General features: G+C 46.6%; 1 protein-coding gene across 1 annotated transcript in view; it reads right to left on the reverse strand.

The window, feature by feature from the left end:
- The window catches only part of Pptc7 (PTC7 protein phosphatase homolog), a 40,352-nt gene extending 31,698 nt beyond the window's left edge, over positions 1-8,654 (reverse strand). The window contains exon 1 of the mRNA XM_028766119.1: positions 8,426-8,654. Coding sequence (XP_028621952.1) covers positions 8,426-8,654 — 229 coding nt within the window. The remainder of the gene's footprint in view (positions 1-8,425) is intronic.
- Between the last annotated feature and the right edge of the window lie 4,039 nt (positions 8,655-12,693).

The raw sequence follows: 12,693 nt of genomic DNA on the forward strand, positions 1-12,693 counted from the left end.
TGCTGCAGGTGTGTTACACAGGGTGTGTGCTGCAGGTGTGTTACACAAGGTATGTGCTGCAGGTGTGTTACACAGGGTATGTGCTGCAGGTGTGTTACACAAGGTGTGTGCTGCAGGTGTGTTACACAGGACTCTTTATAAGCAGGCATTATTTTACAAGCACAAAGCTGCAGCACTCACTTAAAAGCACTAGACAAGGGGCTGGAGAGATGGCTCAGTGGTTAAGAGCACTGACTGCTCTTCCAGAGGTCCTGAGTTCAATTCCCAGTCAACCACATGGTGGCTCACAACCATCTGTAATGGAATCTGTTGCATACTCTTCTGGTGTCTCTGAAGACAGCCACAGTGTACTCATATAGATAAAAATAAATAATATTAAAAAAAAAAAAAAAAAGCACTAGACAACACAACTGAGTCCTCGGTTTGAGTCTAACTTCAACACTAACTGCGCCAAACCTACCAAATAGTCAACTTTACAGATGAAGAAACGCAGCAGGTGACCTAAGGTTAGGAGCCACACAGATTTCAAGAGCAACAGAACTGTTCTGCAGTTTCCAGTGCTGCTTTCAGGGAAGGCGGCTGACTCCTGGAGTCAGGTATGCAGCATGGCTCACAGGAAAGAAAGGGAGCTCTTCGCCCCTTACACAATGGACCCGTTTCCTCCTGCAATCTACCCCCACCCCAGCCCCTTATGGCATCTTACGGAAGCACTTAGCCCCCTTTTCTCCTGTGACCATCTAAAACTAAACTGAACGGGCCATGTCAAAGGCCAGCTCAAGTCCAAATGACTACTGACTTGGCTGTTATCAGCACTATGTCCTCTGCAGCCTTTGCGAGGGCTCTGGCCTTAGGATTGATTTTATGAACTTTTAGCAACAGAAAGAACACGAAGCTCACGTCCAGAAGTGTTCCTAACAGCAGGAGCGCACTAGACGCCATGCACCGAGCGCTTCTCAAAGGGATGGGAAGTTAACCCGTACTTTGAAAGATAAACTCACTAGGCATATTATTTTCAATAAACTAAAGTCCAATTTCCTTAGAAATAAGATTCAAAAAACACAAAACATTTTCCTGAAGCGTCTGAATCGCATGGCCTAGGCATAGCCGTAGAAAAGACACGGGGTACAACACAGAGGGACTTGGCATTCAGCCTCAGGTTGACGAGTATTTGATCTGCCAGAGGACGAGCTTGTAGGTCACATTCTGACCTGGTGTGGTGTTCCTGAGCCACACACCAGCACCAAGTCCACCTGGACACTGCCACAGCCATTCAGATTACATGCTGCCCAGTTGAGTGACACTTCCACACCCCAAATCCCTCCCCAACTGGAACCCATCTGCACCCTACCTTTCCCAGGGATTTAACAAGTCTTTACAACTATCTATCTAAAAAGTATAAGCACTATGCTTCTAACACCCAATGGCTTACTGGACAGAAAGATCCATCTAGAGCCCTCTAGAGATTATTAATGCCTGGAAGGAAAAGCTGAAAGTCAGGACAATGTCAAGTTCAGGCCAAAGTCTCCAAGTTACAAAGCGGTGGCCAGGAAAGGTAGCTGAAGGCAATGGTGAAAGTGAAGGTGTCTCATAAGCACTGTCTGCAACGTCTAACTCGCCCACACAGCAGGGTGGGGTGGTGCAGAGCTCAGCAGACAGCAGGCATCCTCTCCATCAACCCTGTCATCGGCCACCAGAATCTGAAAGCCACACAGCAGCTAGTCAGCCCTCAACAGCCCCGTCCTTAAGCTCAGACTTTTCCCCTTTCTCAACAGTTCACTCTTTCTTTTTTTTCTTCTTTCTTTTGTCTTTTCTTTTGTTGAGGTAGGGTCTCACTATGTAGCCCTGGCTATCCTAAAACTCACTATGTAGTCCGGGCTGGCCTCAGACTAACAGAGATATGCCTGCCTCTACCTCTCAAGTACTGAGATTAGAGGCCTATATTACTAAGCCTGGTGACGTTTTCTCTTGAAAACACATAGATTATGTGACATCAGGAATATTTAAAGAACTGATTAATCTCAGAACTTTACATATTTAATTACTACAATTTAAAAGTTAATTTTCTTTATATAAAATAATTATATACTCAAACTATACCAATTTATCATATGTCCAAGTAATTCCACTCCCAGTTTTATACCTGAAAAGATTAAAATCACATGTGCATAGCCAAGTGTGGTAGCATGTGCCTGCAATCCCAGCACTTAAAGGCCAAGGAGGAAAACTGCTCAGAGTTCAAAGCCAGCCTACGTAGTAAATGCCCATACACACTCCAAAATAATATATAACACCTGCTCACATGAAAGCTTATATACAAATATGACAAACATTATTCACAGTATCAAATATGTGAAAATACAGACTGATACCAACGAATGAGTAGCAATAGAATATAGTATACCCTGGAACTGGAATATTCAAAATGTAGTATACCCTGGAATTGGAATATTATGCACCCATGATAAAGGATGAACCATTGACACTCTCCAACCTCAACTTTGAAAACAGGTAAAGCGAAAGGAAACACCATAGTAGACTACATATTCTGGGATTACACTTACACACAACACCCAGAACAAGCAAATCCAGAGAACCAGCAAGCTGCTACCAAGGTTGGGAAACACCCACAAGTAGGGGAAGCAACTGCAAGTGGACAGACAGGCTTGGGGGTCTTGAGAAGTGGGATGCGGGGAGGGGCAGATTCTGGACTCGGGAAGGCTGTACAACCTTGTGAATACTGAGTATACATTTTTAAAAGGTGCCGTGTCATCTCACGTGACTCTGCAACTCAGTTCTGGCATTTATCTATTTATTTTTGACATGTATTGTGGAGCTAGAGTACAGAGGCTGGAGCACAGCTTGAGGGAGGGGGTCAGCTCTCTCCTTTTGCCACACAGGTCCTGGGCTCACACTCAGGTCATTATGCTTGGTGGCAAGCACCTTCACCAGCTGAGCCATGTTCCAAGCACTGCAGCTCAGCTTAACACAACAAAGGACTCAAGGTCATCAAGAGACAGATTTAACTTTTCAAAAAATCCTGACTACGAAACAAGATCAATGTCTGGACAGGACCTGAGATTCCAGAGAGGACTTCATGAAACGCTGGTGTCGGTGCACTCTCCAGTGGTAACTTATGTAAAAGTGCAGTGTTTATGAAGACTGAACTATCAAACTGGACATAACCTATACATTCAGTACAGCTTCATACGTTAGAATTCAAAAGCCGGGCACAGTGGTGCACACCTTTAACCTAACCACTCACGAGGCAGAGGCAGGCAGATCTCATGAATTTGAGACCCGTCTGGTCTACACAGTGAGTTCTAGGTCAGCTACAGCTACATACAGTGAGGCTCCGTCTAAAAGATAAAACCAGGGCTAGAATGATAAATGGTTCAGCAGCCAGAGCACCAGCTGCCCTTGCAGAGGGCCTGGTCTGACTCCCAGCATTCACACGGCAGAACACAACCATTCAGAATTACAGTTCCAAGAAACCTAATGTCCATCAAGGCCATCAGTCATGCATCTGGTACATACATGTAGGCAAAACACACTCATACACAAAACACTACCACCACCACCACCACCACCACCACCACCACCACCACCACCAAAGAATATTTTTAAGATTGGCAAGACTCACAGAAACACTTCAGAATCCTGGCCCAGTAAAAACTCAAAACCAAAGGCTGGGGAAAAAAACTGTTTTATTTTCATGTTTAGGTTCCAAGTTAAACCAAGCTTAAACAAACATCCCTTGGCTTTTTAAGAGCGGCTTCACAGCTCAGTCTTTACAGGCCAGAATTTATATTGCACAGACCAGGCCTGCCATTTTCAAATAAATGGTTTTCTGTAAGCTGTGTTTAGCATGCAGGGGAGTTTTTGTTGCTTTTCAGTTATGAGTCAGAGAGAATAAAGCGATTATAAACACATTCATATGCTATCGCTCCCTCTCTCTCTCTGACTCTTCCCTCCCTTCATCCCTCCAAGTATGACAGAGAAAGCCCTGTCTGTCAATAACTAGCAGTGCTTTGAAGTTATCTAAGCATCTGAAGGCCCCTGTCTGCTCATCACCAAAACATGGAGGAAATGAATCTCAAGGTTGTGAAGTCTTAAGTTCCCAACAGCCCTTTGCTGCTGCTGTTGTGGCTGGGGACATCAGGTGGCCCTCATGGTTCTGTGTACCTAGGAAGGCACAGCATGTAAAGTAACAAAGCTCAGGGCTAAGCTACGAGGAAGGAACAAGAGAAGTCCACACAGCTCAGGCCATGTGGGCTTACTCCTGCTGGTCTGATGGAGAGAAGGAGCCCCTGCCAACTTTCCACGGGATGGGAGTGGCGCCTGGTCTCACCACACCCTCCACAGCCAATTTTTCCTAAAAGAAATCCAGTGGGGACAATAACAGTGTGAGGCATCAAGTACTCTCTATCATGACTACAGGACAATTCAGTCCCAACTCTATCTTTGTATCTATCTATCTATCTATCTATCTATCTATCTATCTATCTATCTATCTATCTATCCATCCACAGTTTCTTTGTGTAGCTCTGTAGCTCTGGCTATCCTGTGTAGACTAGGCTGGCCTTCAACTCAAAGACCTGCCTGCCTCTGCCTCCCAACTGATGGAATTAAAGACGTGTGCCACTATGACCTTTCAATTTCAATTTTTAAAAAAATTAAAATAATACTTTATTTCTCATACTCTAGCTTTCATTCCTATCAGTTGAGGAGAAGCCCACAATGAGTGACCAAACTGCAGAGATAACTTAGCAAGAAAGAGTCTCAACCATGCCAGGCGGTGGTGGCACATGCCTTTAATCCCAGCACTTGGGAGGCAGAGGCAGGTGGATTTCTGAGTTCGAGGCCAGCCTGGTCTACAGAGTGAGTTCCAGGACAGCCAGGGCTACACAGAGAAACCCTGTCTTGAAAACCCAAAAAAAAAAAAAAAAAAAAAAAAAAGTCTCAACTCAGAGACAAGGTCTCTTTACGTTGACCAAGCTAGCCTTGAACTCACATAGATTTACCTTTATGTGACTCAGCTTGTAACTCTTATCAGTTCAACCTGTGATAGGATGGTGTCAATAAAGTAAAAGGCACCATCTGGTGAACTGGTTCATGGCTGCCAAGGACCAAATGAGGCCAACTTAGAAAGTTGTTTCAGGTGACTCCCAGGATGGCTTCCGGAAGAGCTCCTCCACAACAGGACAGGCCTGGAGAACCTGTTCCTCTGTTCCCAGGCCCACTACCCCATTTGCAGCTGTGTGTGTATGCAAGATCTTTGTCAAATCTGACTGGCTTCTTCTTGATCACATAAGCATGTGTGTGTGTGTGTGTGTTTTCTTTTTTTGTTTGTTTTTTTGTTTTTTGTTTGTTTGTTTTTGTTTCGAGACAGGGTTTCTCTGTGTAGTCCTGGCTGTCCTGGAACTCACTCTGTAGACCAGGCTGGCCTCGAACTCAGAAATCCACCTGCCTCTGCCTCCCAAGTGCTGGGATTAAAGGCGTGCGCCACCACCGCCCGGCGTGTGTGTGTTTTCTATGGCACTCTTTCCAAGAGAAGGAGATGGAGATCTCCATCAGACACTCAAGTATGTGCATGTGATGAGCTACCTGCAGAGTGAAGGCTGTCTCCAGCCTGCCTCTGTGCTCTTCTCCAAAGAGGTCCTTTTCACAGCCAAGGATCCTTCAACTAGTCAACCAGGGTAACTTAAGAACTGAGTGCTCAATGCTAGATACAAAAGAGAATAAATCTACCAAGGTGTCTGTGGCCATCTGATAGCCATGCAGTTCGAGGGACAACAGGAAAATGTGACTGTCTAGCCAGAGCCTCCGAATTAAGTCTGACAGCCCACTTCTTTCATCTTCTCCAGATAAGGACTGCAGACTCAGAGAGTCCACCAAGACCACACATCACAGAGCTACTAAGTTGCAAGGCTTAGCCTCAGACAAGGCCTGGTTTCTGCCAGAATGCCGGAGCATGAAATTATGTCTGTGCTTTTTTAGAAAGGGTCTGACCAGTATCTCCCATATCCTTGTAAATATGCCACAATACCAAGATAGCAGCATGTTAAAATTCAGCACAGGGACTTAATACATTTAGACCCAGCAGTCTCCTCTTCTTGAGATACATTCAAGGCCCCTAGTGGATGCCTGAACCTCAGAGTACTGAACCCTCTAAGTACTTTTTCAAATACATATATAGCTATGATAGAGAATAATTTATAAATTTATAAAGTGTAACTTATAAATTAGGTACACTAAGATAGTAACAATATTTGTTAATATTAAAACAACATATTGCAGTAAAAGTTATACAAATTAGTACCCTACATCTTCAATTGATCTGTTAACCAAGACTGCTTCTCGGTGACTAAGTGGTGGAGGACGGAGAGTGGACACAACTAATAACGTAAAGACCTGACTGGGCATGGCATGCTCTCCTGTAGACCTAGCACTCCTAGGACTCGGGAGGCCTAGGCAAGAGGGTCTCTTGGGGCCAGGAGTTCATGACCATCCCAGGCAATATAGCAAGAATCTGTCTCAAAACAAAACAGTAACAAGACCTTTGGGTAGATGTACAAGATTCTGTCTCACTACTCAGAATGGCATGCAATTTAAAACCTAAGAGTGGTTTACTCCTGGTATTTTTCCATTTAATACGCTCAGACCTCAGGTATACAAAGTACTATACTGCCAATCAATCAAACCACACAGATTTCTCACAAAAACAAAATCAAACCAAAAAACAATCTTGTAGTCAGCTTTATAAAACAAACTTTACTGGCTCATCATGGTTTAGCCTGTTTGTATGACTGCAGCTCCTGACATCTTTCTGGTGGTACTGGGCCTTGAACAAAGGTCTCGTGCATGGGTGACAAGGAAGCAGCCTACACTGGCCTACCCACAGCTAACTGTAACTTCAAAGGCAGCACAGATCCTAAGTTCCCTAAGCGAAGGGCTGCCTAGGTGACTTGCAGAAGCAGCTAATGGTAGCTTCTCAAAAATGAGCCTGAGTCTAGACAAACTTCATGGTGAATTTGTGTACTTCCAAACCTAGGGAGGCCCTCTGAAAGGTTGGTATCAGTAGTGCTGTCCAAATACGAAAAGATTTTTCTCAACACAGATAGTGCGGTTACTTACTCATCAATTAAAATGAGAACCACCTTCTCAGTATCATGCTCCCAAACACTACATGTGACAAAAAGCAAAACCTTACAAGGTTACTCTGGTATCTGATTTAAAATGTCATGAGCTGGGACTTGGGGCACACACACCTGTATCCTCAGCATTTGGGAGGCAGAAGCAGGAACTGAAGGTCAGCCTGCACTAAACGGCAAGTGGGTTACAAAGGCAAGTGGGTTACAAAGACACCGTTCTCAAGAAAAAAGAAGAAGAAGAAGAAGAAGAAGAAGAAGAAGAAGAAGAAGAAGAAGAAGAAGAAGAAAACCCAACAGTTACTGTCACAAAAACTATTATTTGCTCCAAGCGTATGAAGCTTTAAGTAACCAAAAACTCAATGTCACTGGAGAAGTGAAACCAACTTGACATTTGAACCTGGGAGCCAATGACAGTATGTCCTTCAATATCAAAGGAAGAGCTTCACGAACTGAAAGACCTTTAGTGGCACACACAAACTCTCCAAGGGTATACCCTAGGTAAAGTTTCCGACAGCTCGTGAATTGTTTAGGCCTTTGGACAGCAATCTTATCTCCTCTTCCCAAAGGAGTAACTGGGATAGATCTTAGGAAGCACCTGTGGCCTAAAAAGCTATGACCGAATCTCAAAGCTTGTTTGGCTGCAGCCTACAAGCAGGTCCAGCCATTCTATTTTGGGTCAAGGAGACCTTCTGCCACTCTAAGTGACCTCAAGTAGACAAGATGGGTTTGGGAGAAAGCACTACTAGAATTTCTAACCAGGCCAGCAGTCCACCCTCAACCCCCACGGCCCTTCCCGACAAGGATGGAAATCAGGGGACGGTCCGGGCAGCGGGAAAAACCCATGACGGGGCTGTGGGCTCCCGCCGTCTGTCTTCGGGTCTGCTCGGGATCCCGCAGCAGAGGCCGGGCAGAGCGTCAGGAGCTCGCCAAGAAGCAGGGATTCCCGGGGCGCACAGAGGGAGGAGGGAGCGAGGCAAAGCGAGGTTAGCAGCCTGCAGGTGTCGCCGAGCCAGGAGGACGAGGTCGCGTGGGGGCTGTGACTAAGAAGAGTGCGGTTCTGCACCGGGACAGACTGGACACATTCCCAAGGCGGTGACCTTGGGCACGTGGCCCCACCGCTCTGCCCCTCAGTTTCCCCATTTCTAAAGTGGGGGGATCGTGAGGCAGAAAACGCGTCTCGGGGTGCTTGGCAGGGCGCTGCGCTCAGCGGAGGAAGCAGGGAAGCCTCGCACTCCGGAGTCCCCAGGAGGCGGACTTGGGGCCGGGGAACTCACCCAGCACGTCGGCCGAGCGGTGGCGGGCCACGAAACACGCGTCGTCCCCGTAGCACGCGCCCTTCTTGAGCAGGCCCTTACGGAAGTCCTTGCCGAAGCCGCAGCCCGCCGTCACTAGCCCGTAGTCGCCGCTGCCGCCGCCGCCGCCGCCCGCCCTGGGGTCTGTCTGCGACAGGCCGCCGAGCACGGCGCGGGCCACCAGCCGCCCGTACGACAAGACCGAGAACATCGCCGCCGCCGCCCCCCCGAGGAGGCGCGGGGCCCGGGGCGCCGGAGGACGCCGAGGCCCGGAGCCGGCTCTCTCCTCCGCCGCAGCAGCGCCGCCGGGGCGCTCCTCAGGGCGGCGCGCACTGACCACTGCCGCCCCTGCCCGCTGCACGGGGCCTCGCACACGCTCTACCGCACGCACTGGAGCCAGAGCGAGGTCAGAGCCGGCGGCTCCTCCGCCTCAACCAAACTGGGGTCCCGGCTGCAGCCGCCGCCGCCGCCGCCATCTTCCGCTCCACTAGCGTGTTCCGGGCCGCGCCGGCAGCGCCGCCCCCTCTCCAGCACCGCCCCGGCCCCGCCCCCTATTCGCGGCTCAGGTCCAAGCCCCGCCCCTTCGGGCTCGCAGCCCTATGTAGTCACCGGAATGGAGCGTGCGCAAAGGGTGTGGGCGCAGTGTCTCTTGGAAGTCGTAGTTAAGCAGTTGTAGTCGCTTTGGACTTGGCTACCTGTGATCCAGGAGTTAGATTTCCCAGAGGACTGTAAATTATTGAGAATGACGGGTTGACTGGGTGTTTTGGGGGGTGGATAAGGGTGGAGGTCCTGTTTTGTGTTTTTTTTTCTCTCTCACTGTCTCTCTTTTTTTCCCCCTCTTTTCTGATTATTTCGAGATAGAGTCTCATCGAGCACAGGGTGACCTCAGACTCACTGTCACCAAGGTTGGCCTCGAATTCCTTCTGATCTTGCCTACGGCTTCCCAAGTTCAAGGATTACAAATAATATGCCACTATATCCTGTTTAACAGTTTATTTCACACACACTATCCGTTTACATAACTGTAAGAAACCAAGACTGGTATTCTACACCATCTAGTATACTCAGTGAGAAATGGCAGTCCCCAATCCTAACATTTCCATAATTTATGTATCTTGAAAGCTCCATGTCAGCCGGGTGGTGGTGGCACACGCCTTTAATCCCAGCACTTGGGAGGCAGAGGCAGGCGGATTTCTGAGTTCAAGGCCAGCCTGGTCTACAGAGTGAGTTCCAGGACAGCCAGGACTACACAGAGGAACCCTGTCTCGAAAAACCAAAAAAAAAAAAAGAAAAAGAAAGAATAAAAAAGAAAGCCCCATGTCTAAAATGTCTGTACCCTAGGTCTTAAGCTTGACAGTCAACCTAGCATAGCAGGTCTTTTTCCTGCCTCTGACTTGGAGGCCCTCAGAAACTGTGGAGGGCTGAGAACTGCCAAGAATGAGGCCTCTCTCTCCAGCCACAGCTGCCTTCTCTTCTCAAGAGGGCAGTCCCTTGGCAGAAAGAAAGGGCCAGGCGTGATGGCATATAGCTCTAATTCCTGGCAGTTAGGAGGCAGAGGTAGGCAGATCTGTGAACTTGAGGCCAACCTGATCTACAGAATGAGTTACGTTCCAATCAAGGCTACATAGACCCTGTCTCAAAAAAACGAAGAAGAAAGAAAGAAGGAAAAAGAAAGAAGGAAGGAAGGAGAGGCATTTTCTATTTTTTTTTTCTAAAGCTCTTGGCCTACCTTGAACAAAGATATCAAACAGCCTTCCCCAAATATTAACTATTGTAAGTTATTTCCTTTGGAAATCATTTCAGTTGAATAACAGCTAAGATTTATTATTATTATTATTATTACTGTTCTTAAGGGAACTTTTTATGACTTATATGTTTTCTCTTTTTTTTTTTTAAACAATTATTTATTTATTATATGTAAGTACACTGTAGCTGTCTTCAGACACTAGAAGAGGGCATCAGATCTCATTACAGATGGTTGTGAGCCACCATGTGGTTGCTGGGATTTGAACTCATGACCTTCGGAAGAGCAGTCAGTGCTCTTAACCGCTGAGCCATCTCTCCAGCCCTTATATGTTTTCTCTACATGTGTGTTCTAGGTTATGTGTGTGCAGTGCCCATGGGGGCCCAGAAGAGACCATTAGATCTCTTAAAACTGGAGTTACAGACAGTTGTGAGTGGCCTTGTAGGTGATGGGACTCAAACCCAGGTCCTCTAGAAGAACAGTCAGTGTTCTTAACTGCTGAGCTCTCTCTCCAGTCTCTAGGTACTTTATTTTAAAGACAGGATCTCCTCTAACTTAGGCTGACCTTGAAGTTTCTATTTACCCAAGGCTGACCTTGAACTCACTCTGGGACTTCCTCTACAGGCCAATCGCTGGGCCTTATAAGCACACACTAGCATGCCCTGTTTAGCTCATATATAATGTTGGTATGTATGCATGAATATATACACATTTAGATTTCATACCTAGCCAGTGGGCATGGTATATAAATGATCTAGGTCCCAAATACTTTTTCTACCTATTTGGTGTTTCGTTGCTGACTGGCCTCCTGCCAAGCACAAGGCTGCCCCAATACCCTTGTCTTTATACATTCTTCTACCAGTTAGGATGTAATTCCATATTTAAGGGTCTTGTGTTTTCTGTTGTGTCAGGCTCCTCAGGGGTGGGAGTCAATTGGCACCACGTTGTCAGGGTTTAATCTAATGTCTGGCCCACAGGAGGGGAGTTTGTAAATGTCTGATCTGTTTGGTAAAAGAAAGAACAATGAACTGGGAATCACACTTAACATCAGGATGGAAGGAAATATTTGAATAGGTGGAATTCACAAACAATAGACTTGGCCTTTGGTAATGCAATGTGAAATAATTTTTAGTTTAACTTAGTGCGTGTGCGTGTGCGCGTGTGTACATATCTAGGATATGGGGATTGGGGACATACCATATGTATACCAGACAGAGGTCAAAGGACAACTATCAGGAGTCAGCTCTCTCCCTCCACCTTCACACGGGTTCTAGGGATCAAACTCAGGTTTCCAGGGCTGCACAGTAAGTGCCTGAGCCTGTGGAGCCCTCTTGCACCCCATAATTTTTAATTGTAACCTAAAAATATCTCACCCAGGAATATTTCCCTTTCTCTAGATTTGCTTCAAACAAGATTCCAGCTACTCCGGAGAGTCCAGCTACTCCGGAGATTCCCACTTAATGTTCCTTTAAAAAAAAAATGCAGTGTTTCTTTTTAAAATACACCTAAAGTCCTGCCAACTAAACACACATTACTATGTCACCTAATTACTCTCGTCCTTAAACACTTCTGCAGTTGACAGTGTGCCAAGCCCAGGCTTCTGTAACTCGAAGGTTTCCATCAGAATGAGCCTGGTAAATCACTTCCCATGTTGAGTGGCATGTGGTGGGACACCCAAATAAAACAGAAGTGTACTTTTGGGATAAAAGGGGAACCATTCACACCTTGCTTTGTATGTGTGTGTGTATGTGAAAAAATATATATATATATATACACATGTGTTACAATACAATAACTGGCACATATCCAAAAGAGAGGGCAGCGCCTCTCTGGAATCCTCTGCTTGGCATTTCCTTCTCTGCCAACTGCGCTAAAGGTTGCTTTTTAAACCACACACGCCACTAGCCAGTCCCAGCCAGCCTGTCAGGTAATCCTACCCCAAGGACAAGGTTTTTTTTTAAGATGGTATGACAATCTGTTTCTTGCTCTGTCCGGCTCCCGCAGACCAATCAAACTTATTTTCAAGGCATGTATAATTACCCAATTTCCATGCCACTCATGAGAACCGGTTGGATTGGGCCACTGGGAACACAGGTGGCTCACTTGCCTGGCATTTGCCATAACCTATGTCCCCAGTAAGTCTGCTGTGGTGACTTTGGCATCACGTGCCTTGAGTACCCAGCCACTGAGATTTCTGCCAACTGGTTGCTGTCTGAGGCATGTGGCAAACAGTCCTTTCTCAAAGCTCCAGTGTGCTTTTTTTTTTTTCTTCTTGCATGTGTGTGTGTTGGGGGGGCGGCACAGGGAAAAATTGTTCCCTGGAATTATTGGTTCTAAAGCCAGCTCTGAAGTTTCATCAGAGAAGCCAGGGGAAAGGACTTTGCAAAACACCTCTCGATGCTCTCCCCTAGGGGGACAATTTAGATTTGACATTTTGCTGGGCTTGAGAAACCCTGAGTTTTCCTCCTCAGTGGAGTTACATTCCTAGCACTTCAAGGATTCCTGA

The sequence above is a fragment of the Grammomys surdaster genome, unplaced genomic scaffold (genome assembly GCF_004785775.1).
Source record: "Grammomys surdaster isolate TR1022 unplaced genomic scaffold, NIH_TR_1.0 166, whole genome shotgun sequence".
In the NCBI taxonomy this organism is placed as follows: Eukaryota; Metazoa; Chordata; class Mammalia; order Rodentia; family Muridae; genus Grammomys; species Grammomys surdaster.